Below are 21,087 nucleotides of genomic sequence, written 5' to 3'. Positions count from 1 at the left end.
TTTCTTTCAACAGAATCAAGCTGCTTTTGCCCGTCTCCCCAGTTGTACTTCATTACTGAAAACAATAACACCCCTTTGTGACCGGTCACTGTTAACTCTGCTCCACCGTGAATACTGCTTCTCCCGTGTGAACGTTTATCACCGTGTGGTAAATCACGACTGCAAGGCACGACCTGCCCAAACGAAGCCAGGCTTCTGCAGGCGTGTGCAGACTCAAACGAAAGCTGAAAGTTCAGCTTCTCCTGTGCCTAAATCATTTCAATACTTATCCTTTTCTCAGGCGGGTGTACAGGCAGCGTGAACTTTCACCTGCAGTGACCTGGAAAATGTATCTACCTTGACAAACGTGAAAAAGCATATTTTACAAATACGCGCGTGGATATGCCGTCAGCTGAGGGGAGACGCAGAGAAAGGGTTAAAAGATCAGATAAATGAACACCAGAGGGCTCCTGAGTAAATCAGCCTATAAAGGAGCCTGTCACAAGAGACAGCTGGGCCCCACAGCCAATACATTGCAGATTTGAGCTCCGTCATTGGCTGGTTATAACCAAGTCCACGTCAGCAGGAAAGAAAAAAACTGATTTCTTGCCATGGGTAGAGTGATTTATGTTAGAGTAAATTCCTCCAAAATTCATACTACAACGGCCCATTATTAAGAAATACCCCTCTGCTGTGGGCTACTCCAGGGAATAGAGAGAGCCATTCCTTGGAATACCTCACAACAGAGGTGTGGCAGACAAGGTAATGTAGGTGGGGTTAGTACAAACTAATCAGCAGCAGAAGAGGCCTACAGAGATAATGGCCAAGGTGACCGGGCACCCTTACTGTATGCGCATCACAAACGTCCTTGGGGCACGCCACAGTTGGTGTGACACCTTAACTCATGACATCATACTTGTCAGGATGTGGCACGCCTTTTATGAGAGCATTTATCCCCACTGGCAGGAGAAGAGAGAATGCACAGTTGCGCAAGCATGAATTATTGTCATGATCATCATAGGTCCACAAAAAAATCTGCTTGGTGGTTCATTTGTTGTGGTGCAAGGATATGACCCCCACGATCTCTGACCAATTTAGAATGTGCCAATGCCCACTGCCGGTAGCTCCAGAGGATGATGCACAATTGGTGATGCCGTTGCCCAGGGCAAGGGAGGGTTCAGTCAGTTCGGGGTTTGGCTTTCATCACCCTTCAAGGACCGACACAAACACTAACATAGAAATTGATCTCTGCAACATGAGATGCGCACCCAGTACATGCCAGGAGATCTGTAAAAGAGAAGGCTTTATGCTTCCATGAGTCCCCATTCAGAGAGTCCTTTGATTCTATGTGTGTGTCAAGGCCTTGTACATGACGCAAATATTGAGCAGAGTGACTGAGAGTGAGATTATGGGCGCTAACACAAAAGCAAGTACATGGGTACAGGGTATTCATTTGCATCATCAACCTGCATATCCTAAAACATGTTCTAATTATTCTTAAACATACATTAATACAGAAATACCCCATAACACCCATAAGTCCATAACAACCTCCAAACATAATTAGTTCACAACTAATACAAAAATGTAAATAAACCTCATCATTGCATTCAGTGGGAAAAATATTATTTCTGTTTAATTGTTTTATGTCTGTTTAATTGTTTTATGTCAAATAACAGTCAATAAACTTCCCTCAGTTCAAAAATTCCATGCAGAACAATATAAAAGTTGAGTTTATTCCAACCATGAAGTCCATTCCATTTCAATTCTGTCAACCCAGGAAATTAATTGAAATTCAATTCATGATTGAAATAATCATGAATTGATTTCATGAATAAATCATGAATAATTTTCCCAATCATTAAGACTCAATTAATTTCTTCAACTGACTTAATTGAAATTGAATTGACCCCAACCATGACACAAACGCATCAATTAGAGACCTTTTTTTCCACTTAATCCAGATAATTAATTGAAAATTAATGTTCAGCTGAAACAAAAATCAGTGTACATATTTTTGAACAGAAGAGCAGAGCCTCCACCTTGTGGAAAATATGTGCAACTGTGGCCACATGTCAATCAGATTATCAGAACGTTTTTCTTAGCCTCCAGTGTTAACGAAAAAATAAATAAAATACAAAGTTAAAAAAATTGAATGGGAAAATATTTGAAAGATATTCTCACAAAGCAAATCAAATTCATATTTCCTAGTTGTTCAATCAGTTTATTTTATTACTGAACCATGAATTTAACAGAGCAACTTAAAATATTTCATAATGTACAATACGCAGCCATTTAAACGGATGAGACACTTACACAGCATACATTCTTAATACAATCGTTTTATACAATCAATTCACACCACTGTATATTTAGTGAAGCAATGCAGGTTATATGCAGGTGCTACCCTTGAGCAAGTATCTTGCTCAAGGGTATAACAAGAACGCACCACATGGGAAACAAAACGGCAAATTCTTGAGTTAAAAGCCCAGTTTCCTACACAATTGTAAAGTAATTTAATTACATTATATTACATTACAGGCATTTAGCAATTTACAATTGGTGGTGAAATTGGCTGTGTATGGAAAGGCTTATTTGAACTCAACATTACAGCACAATAGCTGTGAAGCCAGTGGTACCAGACAGTGGTTTACAGGGACCCCTTTAGTCTCACAGATCCTATCACGCTTTTCCTAATCTTTCATATTCACTGTCAGTGTACAGTACAAAGGATTGTGCAAAACGCCATTGATGTCTGCTGGGAATCACTTGCTGTCAGGGATGTGTAGCCAGGGTAACACGGCCTACCTTTTTAAAATGAAGCAAAAAAATAAAACAAAATAATAATAATAATAATCGTGCAAATGCCAACTGTGACTCATTGCTCACTAGCGACGCCTGTTGGTGGATTGGGCACTCGCAATACGCTGAGCTGCACCAGAAGCGTCTTCCTCCAACTCATGCTCGCATGTTCCAAGCCAAAGTTCTTGACTGATGTGTAAAAAGAAGTGACAGTGAAATTGCATGCTTTGGAGGAGTATAAATTCTTATGATAAGTGTTGTAGTGTGTGCCTCATAAACCATTCCAAAATGGGTGGCAGTGTAGTACAATGGGTAAGGACCTGGTCTTGTAACATACAGGTCACAGGTTTGATTCTCAGGTAGGACACTGCTGTTGTACCCTTGAGCAAGGTACTTACCCTGCATTGCTTTAGTATATATCCTGCTGCACAAGTGTATGCTATGTAAAAGCTGTGTAAGTTGCACTGGATAGATGCACGTAATGGGAATACATTTTAAAAATTGTATGTTCATTAAACATTACATTTTAGAATTTTTAGATTTAAAAAAAAATGTTTTTTGCATAAATACCAGCACCGTGAGGTCAAATATGTGATTTGGAATGTGGTATAACACCCTACTAAGTTTTGTGCTGTACCATCAGCTTTTTTTTTTTGAATCAGCTTTTTACCACAGGCAAAGTAATCTTCTGTACCCATCACTTCTAGTTTAATACTCTTGCTTGGAGTACCATGCAGACCATGAATACAGCTGACTGCAAGGGTGCTGTGGTGTACCATGACATTCAGTGTATAGTCTACAGTATGTTCAGTGAGGACAAGAGATAATATTAGTTATTCTTTCAAGTCATAACTTGGCTAGAAAATCCAAAATCCACACACCTTGTTTCCAAGATCTAAACTGGTGGATGAGTGAAAACCCCTTCAGAAGCAGCCCTTCAGAAAATAAGTGTGACACTATTGTTCATCATTATTTTGTACAAGGTCAAACATTATGATGATGCACAGTGAGGCATTAATGTCAATTAAAGTGTAAGTTTTAATAAAAATAAATTTTGTAAAATTTGAGACGTAAACAAGCATATTAATTGGCATGCTATATCAGGGGCTGCACACCTCCACATCTGGAGGCCACTCGTACCAACAGGTTTTCCTGGTATGTGTGTGGACTCTAGTCAATGTCGTAAATTAAGCATTGAAAACCAGCACGCTACGCGCACACGCAGGCCTCAAAGTCTGCATCTGTATGTAATATACTGTTACTTATGTCCTGTTTTTTTCTCTCTCCTAAGATTTTGTGTTGCTTTACAAATATCGACCACTGCAGTCACCTAAAATTCTTATCCTTTGTCCCAAAGCCGGTTAACGCACACTTCAAATGTTTACAAATACAGTGCTACAAATAAATGTTCATCTAACTTAATCATGCAAATGTATAACCATTACAGTAAACGCTGGCGACCTAGGTGCAGGCAGAGGAAAGAACATATCCCAGTTTATTCGCCCGCCCTCTTCCGATGGTGACGCCGTTCTTTTCCTGCTCGCCAAGCTGTTCAAACAAGTTAGCAAGTTACTTTTAAATGAACGTGGCGGTAGCCCAACACAAATAATATTTGAGAAATGTAACTTATTCGATATCTCACTGTAAAGTTAGTCACGCATACATGCTTTCAAAAAGATTATGGAAGAAACTCCCGGATGTTGATGTCCATTCTTACAATAGTCGGTGTCGATCCCGAAATCCGTCCCCTTCCGGGTCTGAACGACTTCATTGAATTGAGTACAGATCCAATGGGCGCAGTACAGTTACAGCGAAAGAGTTTAATCTAGATAAAAAGACGAAAAGGAGCATCTGAGGGAAAGCGTCTCCAAAACCCAACAGGGAGCTAGTACTTTGGAATATATTAGCAGGTAAATACATCGTGCGATTAAGTCCATGTCGCTTTTAAACGTTGCCTAGTTAGCTAGCCCGTGAGCAACAATTGTGTTAAAACGCTGTCTGTTGGTCTAGCCTGCCAGAGAACCATATATTTTGCTGTCAGGGGTGTGTAGTGACACCGTGGGGACAGTAGCGGAAAGAACCCCAAAGTTAGTTTAACATTACTTGCAAAATAACTAACGTTGCAATACACGATTCAGTGGTACGTTGTTATTTCTCTAGGTAACGTTAACATTCCCTTTAGTTATGGCAAGTGCTTTGCGATGACATTCTGCAGCGTTGATTTTCATGGTGAACAAAGTTAGCGAGTTCAGAAGTCCCGTCATCAAATTGATAGCTATATTAACGTTAGTTAGTTACTTGTTGGGATCTAACGAGCTAGCTTAGTATACAGAATTTACACTAATGGCTTGATAACCAACTTTGTCGTTTTTGGAGTATTGCAAACTAGCTAGCTAGCACGGTGTAGCTAGCTGTTGAAGTCGACCAGATTTCCTATTATGTTAGCTAGCTGGACGTTTATGCTAGATAAATTAACTTAACTGATATCTTAACTGCTTACTTTTATTCAAAAGACACTAATGATGTTGCCAGTTAGCTTACTTGTGTAGCTAACTAGATAGCTAAGGGAAATGTGGGTTATTCAAGAAGTGTTAGACTAAGGAAGTCTAGCTATGTGAATTCCAAGACTACTGTACTGGCTTCTCTGATGCAAGTTAGTTAGTTTGCTAGCAACAGGAGTTAACCTGCACGTTACTAGGTAACAAGCTATCCGACGAACTGTTGCATTAACATGGATAGTTAGCTAGCTAAGGTAACCTAAGTTAAGTTGCATCGACTACGACATCCTCGACTACATTTAACTTTTGCTAAATCTGATTCTGTGGCGGAACTGTTGTACGCTAACAGGCTTGATAACTACCGTTTACGTGTCCCTGACATCTTCCTTGTATATTCTTAAAGGAGCAGCGTGACACCACAAGCAGGCTTTTGTTAGGTGTTTCCGAGTTAACAATGCTGTACTTAAGTAGTGTTACCTAACGTAGCCTAGCCTCACGAACGCTAGCTGGCTAACTGCGGAAATTCAAGTTAAGTTAGCTATAAGTTAGCTATTGTAACAAGCTAATGTGTTGGACAGTTGCGCCACGAGTTGCAATTTAACTTATTAGGAATAAACTAAAGCAGACACAAACGCGTCTGTTTTATTAAGGCTGTCAGTGTTAGCTAGCTAATTTCGACGTCTCGTTACGTCATATTTCTAACTAATAATATCTGATAGCAAATATCAAGGACAATAAGTGCATGCACTGGTACACAGGGCTCACGTTTTCTCTGGGTTAATTGCAGTGACGTTAGTGTAGCTGCAGTACTACTTGTACTTGTTGACTTCATTACACTACATGAATTTCAGTGGCAATTAAGTAACTATAGTTACTGTGACTAGCTTGCTTGGCTTACTGCGAAGTCAAAGTCCGGAACTAACGCATGATTTAAAAGAGATCGAAGACTCATTTATGACATTAATGTTCAGTTAAATGTCATTTGTATATCACTTTTTACTCAGAACTGTCACAAAGACTCTTTACAGAGTAGCAAAAAATAAAGGGCAAGAAACGGAACAAAATGTGCCAGTAGATGAATGCTGCTCAGGTGGTGTTTTGAGAATGGCATGGGAGCTACTTATCGATATAAGTTTTAGATTCTACAACAGAGAAGGGTGCTCCACCCTTCACGTGAGACCAGCAGTTTAACATGTGGTTTAGGAACAGTCCAGATTCAGTACATATGCCTCACCAAGGCCAACTTACTTACTTGCCGACATATTATTAATAATATGCTACTTATGTATTTACCATTTAGGTTGTGTTGGCTTTGTGGAAATTACAGGAGTGAAACCTTATTCATTGGATTTAACAGACAACAGCAACATCGTGGGGGAGAACATTCATGAAAATAAATAGCCTACAATGTAAAGCATATTGAGAATTCTCATGGATCCCTTTGTATTTAAGGCCGGAGGGTATTGGAGAGGTATTGGTTGACATTAGCTACCATCCACTTGCAAGTCAAGTCAACAAAAATTTAGCACGATACTCTTAATTTTGATGGAGCCCATTTGGTGGATGTATTCAGAGGGGATGCATCATGGGTCTGCTTTTGAATAGAATTGTAAAATTTGAAAATTGATTGTGAATATTGCAAGTCATTGGTTATTGACATATTCTCATCACCTGGCCTGTTTCTTGGTGTGTTTTTTGTTTTGTTTGTTATAGCAGTAGATAATACATTTTTTAACTTTAACTGATACATACAAAGATGTGTAACTGAACGTGCTGTCCTCAGGGAAATGGTATTCTGAAGCGTTCATTTTTTGGGAGATTGCGCTTGGCTTGTGGTTTCTCATGTTGCCAAATAGTTTCTTTCTTTATAGTAAACTGATTAATTACAGAGTTCCTGTGGTGGCCCATATTTTTTCCCATTTGAAATAGCCTTTAGTACGGAGATAATTGGCTAATCTTGGCTATGCTTGAGAGCTTCCTTGCTGGACGTGTGCGTGCAAAATGTTTCCTAAGAGTGTGCTTTCCGTGTTGCATCCGAACTCCAGCATTGTGTGTCAATGATGTAATATCCCTTATGTCGAAGCTTGGAAAGCCAGCAGGCAAGGCCTTAAGCTGCTCCATTTTAGAAAGCAGGCGGGGCAAGTCATTTGTTGCTTTTAGGCTCTGTCTGAGGGAGGGGAATCTCTTTGAGCAGTTAACCTTATGTGTGTCATGTTGGCTAGTTCAGGGAGGCTGATTCACTGTCCCTGTCCACAGAATAATAGAGGATAACAGCCATCTTGCTTTGGAGACCTGAATGGGTAGAAGCCTTCCCTGCGTGCAGGTTTCTGACAAGGAGCTGAATAATACATGTTCACCACACAGCCTGTGGGGCCCACACTACAACATTTGGGTCTATTATTTTATTAAACATTTGTTACTAACCTGTTCTGATAAACACATTTGAACTATGTAATACACTATCTGTCTTATGGACTGTCATGTTTTAAAGGATGATCGCTAAGAGTTGAGCATTCTTACAACAGGAAAAAAAACCACTTCAGTTCCAGTATTATCCCCCAACCTTACAAACTAATAAGGTCAGTCTCATGACCGGACTAGGTCAGACTGCCACAGGATGATGTCACTAACAGGGCTCAACAGCTGACTGACCTTTCAACCCTCTTCCACTTCTGTATTTATGGTAATGCCACAAAGCATGATGGGAGTTCAGTACCAATAATTTCAGCCATGTAGGATGCTAGTGCACATACATGCTCTCTGATGGAACAGGTTAACTTGATAATTCGCCATCTTCGTTTTTTATAATGTTATTTCAGTTTTAGATTATGAAGGTGTGAAAAGAAGAATTGAATCTTTAAAGGTATATGCATTGAGTTTAAAACTCTTATAAAGGTTAGGACACTATTATGGTTTGTGAAGTCCTTGGCATAGATTAATTAAGAAACATTGGTAGAGTTAGAAATGTAAGGAAATGTAAGAAATGGATGTTCATAATATAGGCCTAAACCTAAGCTTCCAAGTATAGAATTTGGCAGTTTCATTTATCCAGGGTTGGTGTTCTTGTATAAATGCTCAGTTTGGTTTGGAATTGGTTGAACACAGAGCTACCTTTTGCACTTCACACATAGCCTACTTATCCTGCCTGTATATGTAACAAACTTGCTGATAAGGACTTGTCCTTCAGGAAATATTAGTGCCGTTTACCAGCGAAGCAGTTACTGGAAGTGCCATTTCGCCCTTACCCCCCGATTCGATATAGGCCGAGTATACATTGAACAGCACATAAAACCGTACACTCACACATTTGTCTGTTACTTCCTGTGATGACTGAGTCAGGTTTCTTGGACCCTGTAATGGTTGGAGCTGAAATGCCCTGTCAGTCACCGACTTGCTTACACCAGTCAAAATCATTTGCTGTCCTCAGCAATCCACAAACCTTTAAGAGTATTGCAGTCTATCCTTCCCCCATAGAGCTAACATACCAAATAGCACTTACATTCTGTTGAATGCTATGTAAGACATAAAAAAACATAAAGAAGACTGGGATAATCTCCTACGGTCACATAATATTACATGTTTGCTTAGCAGATACACATACAATTGTCATATTATTTATTCAGGTATAACACTATCATCCCAGACCCCCACCCACTGTATCACACTGCTGACCCTCGGAGGAAGTGGCCGTTTGTGGTGGGTAACGGTGAAGGACCTGTTCATGCCCGCTGTCTTGTTTGTTTTCAGGAATGTCTGAAGTTAGTTTTGAGGCTGATGCCGACCAGACCCAGGCAGATGACCCTCGAACGGATAACGAGGAGACCGTTAACTATAACGAGGAAGCACTAACCGATAACGAGGAGACACTAACCGATAACGAGGACACGCAGAACATTAACGAGGAAGCACTAAGTTATAACGAGGACGGTCAAACGGGTGACAGTGGTGCCCAGATGGATGCTGGGGATGTTGAAAAAGAATATGAAGATGTTCAGATCCATGATGAGGACGATAACGAGATCCATAACGAGGAGGCTCGAAAACATGACGGGGAAGATGCTGTGATGGGCAGTGTTGACACTCCGAAAGGAGAGGGTCATTCTCAAAAGGATTCTGAAGATGCAGAACCTGAGGGAAAGGTGACACACTTATTATCAAACCCCGTGCTCAATTAGCGGGTCTTTACAAATCAGTGGGTCGTACGAAGTTCATGCTGTTTTTATTTGACAATATTCCAAAGTGCATCAACTCTTAATGCATTTAATACAACTCCTGTTGTATTAGAGTCTTAATATTGATCATAAACAACATGAACTAAAGTACCTTATCAACTCTCAAATCTTTCTTTTTCTCTTCTATTTCAAACTACTTCTGATTAGCCTGAAGGTTCTTGCTTTTTGTGCTTGTGCAGCCATTTCTAGCCATTTTGTGCTGGTGTAGCCATTTCTAGTAGTTTTGTGTTTGTGTTTGTGGCTATTTGGACTAAGCATATGCCTACAGCATGTAGTGCTAGGAAATAAACCAAATGTCTGTTCCAATCCTTGATTCTTGCCTACCTGATTGTACCTGTAGACTTTTCGAGACAGTGTTGGGGAGAGTTTTGTCATGTCAGGGTCGTTTGTTGCCATGCAACCCGGTGAATCCTCGTTGACACAAGTCAGGACTTGGGCTGCTGTTATCTGTGATCTTATGCCACCCTGTCGTTCCTAATATGATGCATCTTGTCTGAGCAAGAGACAGCTTGCGCTGTGTAATTGTGCACTGGGCAATTTGGTGTAGTAATTAGAATGGTTCAGATAAATAGTACGGTTGCTGTACATTGAAGTTACAATGTTGTGTTGGCATTAAAGTAGATGTTCATTCTTTTTTTTCATATTTTATTGCAAGATTCAGAAGTTCTGATCAGCCGTGTTTTTCTGATTTTGGCATTGGCCTATTTTGCTGAAATGAATATGACTCCATACTGCGTTCTTTAACCTTAGATGCAAGTTTAATCTAAAGTGTAAAATTGCTGACAGGGTTTTTGCACAGGCCCTTATCCCTTCTGCTAGCTTTGTGGCTATTTTGTTCAGCGTTCATGCTTTGGTTGTATTTGCTGTACCATATTGGCATGCTGTGGACGGCAGTGTCCTATGACAGGAAACTGAGCTAGTAACACAGATGTTGCTGGTCTGATTCCAGTTTGGGACACAGCTCTTGCATGCTTGAGCAACGTACGTAATCCAGCTTGCTTGAGCGAATATCTAGCTTTGGAAACGGGTGTAAAAATTGTTTTCTAAGTTCCAGCCTGTGCTAAATGTGTCTAATGTGAGTGCGAACGCGCTGTGTAGGAAGTTGTGCCTTTTTTCTGATCTGCCTGTAAAAGAGTCACAGTATGGCCAGCCTGTGGTTTTCCTGTGGTGGTGAGGGTGGTATTGCACTTTGTAGTCTGCCGCTCCACTTTACCGAGTGCTTCTGGAATGTTCTTGCCTTTGCGGGTGAGCGTACCTGAGAGCCTGAACGAGTGACTGACATTCAGGGCAGGCCACGCCCCCTCCAGGTGGTCCTGGCTGGCTTCAGCTGAGAGAACCAGGTTGGGGGGGTGGTGGGCGTTGAGGAGTACTTCCTGTTTCACCTGTCAAGGTGATCGTCGTCACCCCCCCCCCTTTCCTTCAGCGTGTTTCCAGGTTACGGGGCTCTGGGGGGTTGTGTACCCGCTGCCGCGTCCCGCCTGATTTCCCAGCAGGCCCTGGAGCTGCAACCAGAGCGGCCCGCGGGAGGGCAGGCGGCCGATCGCCCCGGATACCGGCCCTCGCTGCGCCCCCTTAATCATTCATGCCGGCCGTTACCGGATCCGTCTGTGCGTTCGCTCCGACTGCACACTGTGACGCAGGCACGCTGTGGAGTATTATTTATTTACATCTTACCCTGAGTCTCATTTAGGGGCTTAAAACTCAGACTCCGTCACAATAGAATGTGATTTCCATTCTTGAGACTATGCTGCGATATTTACATTACATTACATTACAGGCATTTAGCAGACGCTCTTATCCAGAGTGACATACACAACTTTTACATAGTATTTTCATTGTATCCATTTGTTCAGTTGGAGCACTGAAGCACTGATACACTGAAGCAATTGGGTCAAGTACCTTGCTCAAGGGTACAACGGCAGTGTCAAAATGACACATTTTGCTTTGATAGTGCAATCTGATACAGTCAGAAACTCTTGATATATATGAGCCAGCTAACACAGTCCTGCTACAATGCACACATACAACCAGAATGAGGTTGAGAGTGCAAAAACTTGTTTACCAGAAGGAAAAAACGTGAGAATGAGGATGAGTCGGAAACATAAACACTGATTTTGGCAGCGTTGTTCGAGAGCAAACCGCTGTAATACAACGGACATTTAAATATTTTGCCATGATTCGTAACGATACAGATAGATTTTTGCATGCTGCATCGTTTGGGTCGAGTCACTGCCCTTTGAACCATTACGTTGATCCGGATCGATGCATCGTCACCCCCCAGTCTCATTTTAATGCAGGAGTATGGATTCATCACTGAAGTATAACTACATTACACTGTATTTAGCAGACAGTCTTACCCAGAGCGACTTCATTTATTTTACATCCATTTATACAGCTGGAGTTATACTGAAGCAATGCAGGTTAAGTACCTTGCTCAAGGTGTGTCCTACCTAAATGGACTGCATTTATATAGCGCTTTTATCCAAAGCGCTTTACAATTGATGCCTCTCATTCACCAGAGCAGTTAGGGATTAGGTGTCTTGCTCAAGGACACTTCGACACGCCCAGGGCGGGGTTTGAACCGGCAACCCTCCGACTGCCAGACAATCGGTCTTACCTCCTGAGCTATGTCGCCCCTGGGAATTGAACCTGTGATCTTTAGGATACAAGACCAGCTCCTTACCCATTATACTACGCTGCCATGCTCTGCTTCAGAGAGTGAGTTCAGAGCTGAAACTCTAGACTCCAGCTCTGGCTCTGGACGCGCAGGTCGGTACAGTAGCGCGGCAACGCGACACTCTGGCACGGCCTGTGTTTGTGTAGACCTGACCCACTCCCACAGGTGTTCCCGGTTTGTTTCAGGTACGCGCTTCCTGCTTCGCAACGCAGCCTTCATCAAAGCAGCGCGTCGAATGTCACAGCCATTTAAAAACCCGCGTCTCGCTCGCTTGTGTTGTTTTAGCCCTCTTTTGCATAGCGCTAAACACCATTGTTGGCCCAAATGTAGGCGTTAGCAGGCCCTTTGAGCGGAGGGGAAATTGCAGCACGTCCCTTCCTTTTTTTGAAACAAGGTCGCTGCTCCACCTCTTGTCGTTTTTTTTTTTTTTTTTTGAGGGGGGCGCGGGGGAGGTGGGGGTGGGTTTGGCGTGCCCCCTTCTCTTTCATGCTGATGCTACCTGATCTTGTTATCAAGCTGCCCCTATGGAGCCACTCCCCTGACTGTTACTCTCTGAAACGTTTCCAGTGTCCTGCCCGTGCTGTTTTACATTTAAAATTATTATTTAAAAAAAAAAATCTGTCTGTGGTCTTAGAGCGCAGTTACAACCTGGCAGCGTTTCACTTCCTCATTGCTGTTTGGCCTTGAAATGGGTAGGGTTAGGGCTGGGGAGCATGTAAATGGGGTCAAGAAACAGAGATATCAACAAACGCTGCACCTGTGTGGGCCAAGACCAAAAGCGCGGTCCCCTGCTGTGAAGATGGCAGGGGGCCAGTGGCGGTCTCAGTCTGTTGGGGGGGTGGTGGCAGTCTGAGCCTGGCTGTGAGCCAGGGGAGCGGCTACGTTTATGTACAGGCATTAAGCTGCGTCACACAAAAACGCTCCCCCTACTGGAAGAACCTGCACTTGACACTGGGGCAGGCGGTTCCATTCCTGCAGAGCCAGTGCGCAAACCGGTTCTTGCTGTCACCGATCACACTGGCAAAATAAGCTAATTGGCTGAATAGACTTTCGCTCGTTTAACCGCGGATTTGACCACAATGAGATGTAGACAGGACACAGTGGCGGCCTTCAGTTGCCATTCACGAGCTTATCGGGAAATGTGGTTAAAATATCAATTACAAATTTATTGGGCTCATTAAATAATTTAGAGCCAAAGTTGGCATGTAATCCAGAAACGAATACAGCGCTCCTTGCCAATCTCTGGTCTAACCTGTTATCACAGGCATAATCAGGTCCTCATGCCGCAAACTGCAGTACCCTGTGCCTTTAATCAGAATGTGTGTGCTCTAGTGGCCCGCATGCTGGAGTGCGCTTTCATGTGGCCGAGGATGGGAGGGGGAGGGAGAGGGGGAGGGGGAGGGAGGGAGGGAGGGAGGGAGGGAGGGAGAGGGAGAGACTCCAGCCTTGAGGACACCCCAACTGACACAAAATGTTCCCACAATGTTACTGGAACGTTTTGTCAGCGTTATAACATTGCCACTGCTTTGCAGCAGCGTTGTGAGGACGTTTTGTGTGAGCCGGGAGACTTCGGACAGAGTTTACGGCTGGAGACTGCCCGTTCGAGACAAATTGGCACTTCAGCATCAATCAAGGCTGACGTGCCATCCTCACAGTCCCAGCCTATTCCCACTCATTATCTGTAAGCACTGTTAGAATCTTAGAGAGGGATTGCTCTCTAAGTTTCTGCTGTGATGTTCTTTATTTAGCGTAACAAGATTTTCCTTAATCGGGTCCAGCTCGTCTTCGTTATCATCCACGGTTGTGTTCTGCTTGTCTGTTTATGTCCCGAGGCCCAAGATAAAATGGCATCCCTCACCCACAGTATGCACGCAGTTGGTATGCCACGTACTCTGATTGGCTTATTCCTGCTGCCCTATTGTTCAGTGAGTACTCCGGCGGTTTGGAAATTAGGAGTGTCCAAAGCCTCAGGGTCTCCCAGTGACAGAATGTTCTGAGGTGGAGTAACATAACATGGCAGCACATTATGCCTGGTCTTCTTCCTGTGTTTGAAGGAGGGGTGGGGGGGGGATACAGTGAATGAAAAACTTGCACAGCGAGTAGGTACACATTGTCCTGTGTCTCAGGCGCTGAGGCGCTAAGCTAAAAGGTGATAAGTAACGCGTGAAAAAGAGTGCTGGCTTTCTTTCTTTTGTATAGAAGGCGGCTGTGGGGGTGGGGGTAGTGGTGGGGTAGGCCTTGGGGTTCGGGGCATGGGCTGTATCTCTGGGCCTCTGTCAGGCTCTGTGTTGTACTGAGGCTGACCAAAGCTTGCAATGGCCAGGCTGCTGCATCGCCGTTTGCAGCCGGTGCTGTCCGTAAATCCATTGGTGTTGTCCTGGCTTCACTGTTCTACCATGTGTTTGTGGAAGGAAGAGTGTGTGTGTGTGTGTGTGTGTGTGAAAAAGAGAGAGAGAGAGAGGCTGTGTGAGAGACTATGAGAGTCAGTGTGTGAGAGCGTATGAGAGTGTGTTAGAGTACTGTATGTGAGAGAGAAGGAGAGAGCGTGTGTGAGAGACAACGAGAGAGTGTGAAAGTGTTAGTGTGAGAGAGAAGTAGAGAGACTGAGAGTGTTAGAGTGTGTGTGAGAGAATACTGTGTGTGAGACAGTGTGTGAGAGTGTGGTAGAATGTGTGTGAGGGAAGGAGAGTGTGTGTGGAAGTGTGCTAGTGTATGTGAGAGAGAACGCTGTGTGTGAGTGCTTGAGACAGTGTATGACAGAGAAGGCCTTTGCTCTGCTCTGCTCTGTTTCAGCAGAAGGAGCTGTGGTGTCTCTGGCATGCAGCAGGTGAATACAAGCAGCTCTTTTGTGCAGTCAGAGGGTGATAGGGAGGGGACGTTTGTACCCAGAGCAGGTGACTGGGGAAAGTACAATGGGCTGCAGGCTGATTTTATTACTTCATATAAGGAACCAGATTTTCAGGCTCGTGAAAATGCTGGTAATACCATTCTTCCACTTCATAACCTGTCAGCTCTGATGTAGAACAAACCCTGATGGACCTAATGTTTCAAAAAAATGTTAAATGAATGGCTTTGCATCGTGTGCACCAGACCGTCTGGTCTACCTGGTTTCTCGGAATGTTTTTTCTGATTTTGAAATGCTTATTAAAACCCAACCACCAACCGTTTAGGCCTGTAACCGCTTTCTGCTGGTACTGTCACAGATAACGAACGCATCAGTCCATCAGCAAAAGAACTGATCTGATTTATTAGCTCTTACGTGACTTCAGTCTACGCATGTAGGTACTTTGCTGTTATTTTGGTCGAAACTGCGAATTCAGACTACAGATGTGATAACTGCACATGAGACTGTGTGAATTGGAATTTTGTCTGTAAAGAAAGGCAGCAGACACGGGGTGTTCCAGGGTTGAGCATGTGAAGCCCGGATATCAATGGGTCAAACTGACTGTGTTGATGCTCACAGGAAAAATCATCCACTAGATGGCGGCAAACACCCTACGGAATGCCTCTGCATTTGCAGGGCCAGTCGCTTCCTTGGGTCTTCACACTTACAGCGTGAATGCAAATACTCAACCATGTGATGGGTACAGGATGCAAAACGGACAAAAATAGTAGCTGTGCTTGTGCCCAAGTATAGAGTTTACAATGATTTGAAATATACTGTACAGGCTTTTATGTGAAATGAATAGGCCTATGACATTTGGAAATGAAAGAGGGGTATCGAGAAAACGTGTGTATAGATATCCAGAGAATCATAATGTGTTCTTAATTAAGGGACAGAAATCATGTCAAATTCCAAAGAAAAACAAAACAAAAAAGCATATGCAAGCTCTCTCTCCTGGTTTGTTTTGTACATGTTGTGGTAAGTGAACTGCAGTTTTGTAGTGAGTAGGCCTATATGTGGTCAGTCTAGCGGTGGGGCTCACAGGGTGTGTTCCGCTGCAGGCAGAGATGGCCGAAGACTCTCCCAGGAGCGCGGCCGCCGAGATCCCGGTGACCAGCAACGGCGACGCGGAGGAGGGCCTCGGAGACGTCTTCCAGAGCGTAAGATCCCACCGGTCCCCCGGGTCTCGGTCTTTCTCTGCCTTTCAGGGTCACCAGACCGGATGGGAGTTCCCCCGATTCCTCCTTAATCAGGAAAAATAGTAGCCTGTCACTCCTGACTTCTGATTTGTTTTCTGATTAATCTGGAAAAATAGTTGCCTGTCGTTCCATTTTTTTTTTTGTGATTTTTTTCCCCCCTGATAAATCAGGAGAAATAGTAGCATGTCACTCAGATTCTTCCTGATTTTTTCCCCTTGATTAATCAGGAAAAATAGCAGCCTGTCACTCAAATTTCTCCTGATTTTTTTCCTTAATCAGTCACTCCAGACTCTTGTGCAATTACATGCCAGCAATGCCTTATATAGTATAGTGTAATATAAATGCCTTATATAGTATAGTGTAATATAAATGCCTTATATAGTATAGTGTAATATAAATGCCTTATATAGTATAGTGTAATATAAATGCCTTATATAGTATAGTGTAATATAAATGCCTTATATAGTATAGTGTAATATAAATGCCTTATATAGCCTAGTATAGTGTAAATAAATGCTTATATAGTATAATGCCTTATATAGTATAGTGTAATATAAATGCCTTATATAGTATAGTGTAATATAAATGCCTTATATAGTGTAGTGTAATATAAATGTTGGGGAATTTGCCGTCTAGGTTTCCGGTTTGATTCGCAGGTAGGACACTGCTGTTGTGCCGCTGAGCGACGAACTTAGCCTGAAATGTTTTAGTAAATGTCCTGCTGTATGAATGGATGCCATTTAAAAATGCAAAGTGAGAAGCGTGTTACCAGCAGTTTAAGGAAGTGTGGCATAGAGCACGTGCATAACCGGCAGTGTTGCGCAGGTAGCGTTAAGTAAGCAGTCGGCTGGTTGCTGGAGCTGCGCTGAGGGTGAGTCTCATCAGCACGCCCTGCTGGCAGCAGCTGATCCCTGCAGCATAAAGCGCTCTGTTCTGTCAGGACGAGTCTCTCCCCCCCTCTGTCTGCGGGGGTGGGGGGGTGATGGTGGAACCGAACCACACCGCCGTTATCGAAGATCGCCCACCTGCAAGTTTCTGGTTTCCTCTTCATTCTCTAAGGGTGCTTAAGCTGTACCCTTCGATTGTGTCGCTCCTGAAACGGAGCTCTGTCACAGCCTGTGGGAACACGCATTATGGTGCCTGAGAGACCGCCGTTGGTAATGTCTTACCACTTCATTTCAGCTGTAAGAACATTAAGCACACAGTGTACTAAAACTGTGTATCAGCCTCTGGCCAGCAGGGGGAGTCGGTGCTTCACAGCGGTGCTTCCTGGAGCTGAGTGTGGATTTAGATCTTTAACTAACTTACGCCCCACTGAAGCCACTCAATCTTCGCTAATTGGCCCGGTTGGGCCCGATGCTGCAGCTCCTGAGAGGGAAGTGTCTGTCTGTTGTGTAGGAGGGAGAGAGGCGCTGAAGGGCCTACAGAGCTTCAGTGATCCACTTCATCTCGGTATCAATGGGGAGCCGCGGTCAAGCAAGTCCGTCTTCCTGGAATCCGCACGCACACTCATCTGGGGAGAGTGGGCGGTGCAGCACTCGATGGACAGACTGGTCACATGACCGCACTCTGGCCAGTCTCCAGAGGTCCTAGTGTTTTTAGTTTCATTTGTTTGTTGTGAGGTCTGACCTCTGACCCCCACCAGTGCCTGTGTGAGCATCAGCCAAGGATGTTTTTTTACCCTGTTCTTAAGAGTCCTCGTGGATTCCCGCCCATCGCTTTCTGATTCAGGGGCGGTGATGTGAACGTAGGGCCGTGCTCTGTGTTTCTGCAGATCGATTGATCGTGCCTGCTTGCAGGTGTGCACTCTGCAATTCTGCAGATTGACTGGTTGTGTCTGCTCAAAGGTCTACGCTCTGCGATTCTGCAGATTGACTGGTTGCGTCTGCTCAAAGGTCTGCACTCTGCGATTCTGCAGATTGACTGGTTGCGTCTGCTCAAAGGTCTGCGCTCTGCGATTCTGCAGATTGACTGGTTGTGTCTGCTCAAAGGTCTGCGCTCTGCGATTCTGCAGATTGACTGGTTGTGTCTGCTCAAAGGTCTGCGCTCTGCGATTCTGCAGATTGACTGGTTGTGTCTGCTCAAAGGTCTGCACTCTGCAGTTCTGCAGATTGACTGGTTGCGTCTGCTCAAAGGTCTGCACTCTTCGATTCTGCAGATTGACTGGTTGCGTCTGCTCAAATGTCTGCACCCTGCGATTCTGCAGGTTGACAGAAACGCGTGGGGAGGGGGGACACGTGCTGCCAAAACTATATTACAGCCTTTGGGTCACTCTCTTTTTTTCCCTGCCTTTCTTTTCCTCTGTTTCTCTCTCCTTCTTTTTCTCTGTTACTTACTCTTCTCCCTTCCTCTCATCTCTCTCTCTCTACCTCTCTTTCCCCTTCACTCTTCCTCCCTTTCTCTCCTCTCTGTCCATACCACTCCCCTCTCCCTCCATATTGTCCCCCCTTTCTCTCTCTCTCTCTCTCTCTTACTCTTTCTCTCCTCCTCTTTTGTGCTCCGCCCCCCTCCCTCTCCATATATACATCTGTATAAAAGCTGTCCTTGTTTACTAGCGCCGCACGTCGTGTTTCAGACTCTTCCCTCTCTGCGTTCTTGCGTCACGCGGTGTTATTTACCTGTTGCTTTCCCTGCGTGACTCCCGAGTGACGCAAAGTGTCTGGGGATGGTTGCCATGGGCACCAGCGCTGTGGCCCCTCCCTCCAGAGCTCAGGTGAGCGGTAACGGGGTGTAAACTCCTCATAAACTCACCCCCTGACACTGCTTTTATACGGCTGTGGTCAATGATTGGTACTTACAGTATCAGCCATTTTGTAAATTGTAGTTTTAACAATCCATTTTATGTATGAAATGGCCCCCGTTCGAAATATATTTAGGTTTAGAATTGAGATTTACGGAAACATTACTCCTTTGACTACTCGATATATTGGCGTGTATGAAGACTACATTCGTGTGACATCATGATGCATTCCACTGCAGTTGCTCATTTTAGTTTTCCTTGCATAGGTTGTCATTACTGTTTAGTGTTGTATATTTCTACAGCTGAAATGGAGTGGATGAGATTATATACAACTGACTGTATCATGATAACCTGTCATTTTGTTTCACAAATAAAATTATAGAGTGGTGCTATATAATGCAAATTATATTCCTTAGTTGCAACATACAATTAATACTTTTTTCCCAATGGAATATCCCTCCCAAGTGGGTTTGTTTTGAACATGCCTGTTAGTTGTCCAGAGACAACCAATCAGGACGGGAGATTTGCCTGGGTCATAATGGAACCAGGATAAATTGCATTGTGCTGATGATGTCATTGTGGACAGTGGTTAGGCATGGCCCTTCTTCCAGTGTGCATTAATAATGAAGGATGAGGATCTTCTTGAGCACATCACTTCCAGTCAGCTGCCATGGAAACCTCTGAATAAAACTTATTCCTTATTGCCACTCTGGACCCAAATGGCATTTGTGCTGAATGATTCTTCAGTTATTTTTGAGATGATTCCCCCCCCCCAAAATTGGTTTGACGGTTGTAGTGGTAGTGTCACTGGTAAAGGGTAGTGTGTTCTAAAGGTATGTTCCCATCAGTAGATATTTAAATATTTTGGATTTCACTATCACTATATTTAAGGGTAATGGGGACTGATATATGGCTTTATTTTTGCTCTGTTTTCCCAGAGTCACATTGCCAGTGTTATACTGACATTTCCGTAAAAATATGAGCCAAGTACTGCTGTTTTAGGTTTTTTCTCACCTAGGATCAGGTTAAACAGATTTGCGCTAATTTGCGCTAAATGGCTAGTCAGATCCCCTTTTGCACACCTGCCTGAATGCGAGCCGCCTCGCGTTCTCCAGTCCCATTAGAAGGGGAAGCAGTCGAAAGTGGTGACGTGGCCCTGGTGTTTGCTAGCCCCCTGTCAGGAGCTCACATATTCCGGCCCGATCCACTCGGGCCTAATCCAGTTTGTGCGTCAGAGCCTTGCCAGTGTTGACACTCAATATCTCAGGGAGGCGAGCTCTGCTTCAGCACCAAGTTCTCATCCTTTCAACATTTTGCTTTGCCCTCGACAATTATCCCCAAGATCTGTAAAGATGGACAAAGAACAGTGTGGGAAGCTGAAATGGCTTTTATGTGTTACATTGCGTGTGTTATATAAACAGGAGAGCAGTATTGAGAAATCATATTTATGTTTATATAATTAGAATGTGAGACATCAGCCCCAATAAGAAGAAAAAGGACACTGGTGAATGAGGGTCTTCACCTATGATTTTCCTTATGTTTGTGTCTGCTTATTCTTAATATTATGTGTTAATACTGTGTCTGCTCCTCTCTGTCTTAGGATCCTTCGCTCAGCGGGGGGATGAGTCTGTCGGACACGCACATCACGTCCAGCAACTTCGGCTCGACCACAGAGGGAATCATCGAGGCAGGACCGTATAAAGGTACGCCGTGACTCATACCCTCGCCAGTCCCATGTGGCTCTCTGTGGCCCTAAAGCCTGGACAGGAGGATAGCCACCCAGGGCTGCCCTGCCCCACCTGGGGCAACCAGTGGGTTCTGGTTATCGCCTGTGTCATCATGGGCAGCTCTTCACAGGCAGGGTTGGTAGTAGCCTGTGGTCTCTCTGGGCCCCCAGGAGCAGGGTTGAGTAGCCCTGTGGTCTCTCTGGGCCCCCAGGACCAGGGTTGAGTAGCCCTGTGGTCTCTCTGGGCCCCCAGGAGCAGGGTTGAGTAGCCCTGTGGTCTCTCTGGGCCCCCAGGAGCAGGGTTGAGTAGCCGTGAAGGCTCTCTGGCCCTTAAGGACCAGGGTTGAGTA

At 44.1% G+C, this 21,087-nt stretch overlaps 1 protein-coding gene and 1 long non-coding RNA gene across 4 annotated transcripts in view; one reads left to right on the top strand and one right to left on the bottom strand.

Moving 5' to 3' along the window:
* Positions 1-3,799: 3,799 nt before the first annotated feature.
* On the bottom strand, positions 3,800-4,607 carry LOC135254799 (uncharacterized). The gene is made up of 2 exons (XR_010329965.1): positions 4,499-4,607; positions 3,800-4,329 (listed from the first exon to the last, which is right to left on the bottom strand). It is a non-coding gene; the product is annotated as an uncharacterized LOC135254799 (long non-coding RNA).
* The window catches only part of arfip1 (ADP-ribosylation factor interacting protein 1 (arfaptin 1)), a 29,270-nt gene continuing 12,719 nt past the window's right edge, over positions 4,537-21,087 (top strand). Inside the window, exons 1-4 of one of the 3 annotated variants that reach the window (XM_064335310.1) lie at positions 4,537-4,691; positions 9,027-9,418; positions 16,134-16,232; positions 20,612-20,714. In XM_064335310.1, the coding sequence (XP_064191380.1) occupies positions 9,029-9,418; positions 16,134-16,232; positions 20,612-20,714 (592 nt within the window). In that variant the 5' untranslated portion in view covers positions 4,537-4,691; positions 9,027-9,028. The remainder of the gene's footprint in view (positions 4,692-9,026; positions 9,419-16,133; positions 16,233-20,611; positions 20,715-21,087) is intronic. The other 2 variants (XM_064335311.1, XM_064335312.1) reach the window with 2 other exon arrangements.

The sequence above is a fragment of the Anguilla rostrata genome, chromosome 5 (assembly GCF_018555375.3).
Source record: "Anguilla rostrata isolate EN2019 chromosome 5, ASM1855537v3, whole genome shotgun sequence".
Taxonomy (NCBI): Eukaryota; Metazoa; Chordata; class Actinopteri; order Anguilliformes; family Anguillidae; genus Anguilla; species Anguilla rostrata.
The sequence above is the reverse complement of the archived record's forward strand: the minus strand, read 5'-3'. Positions and strand labels throughout refer to the sequence as shown.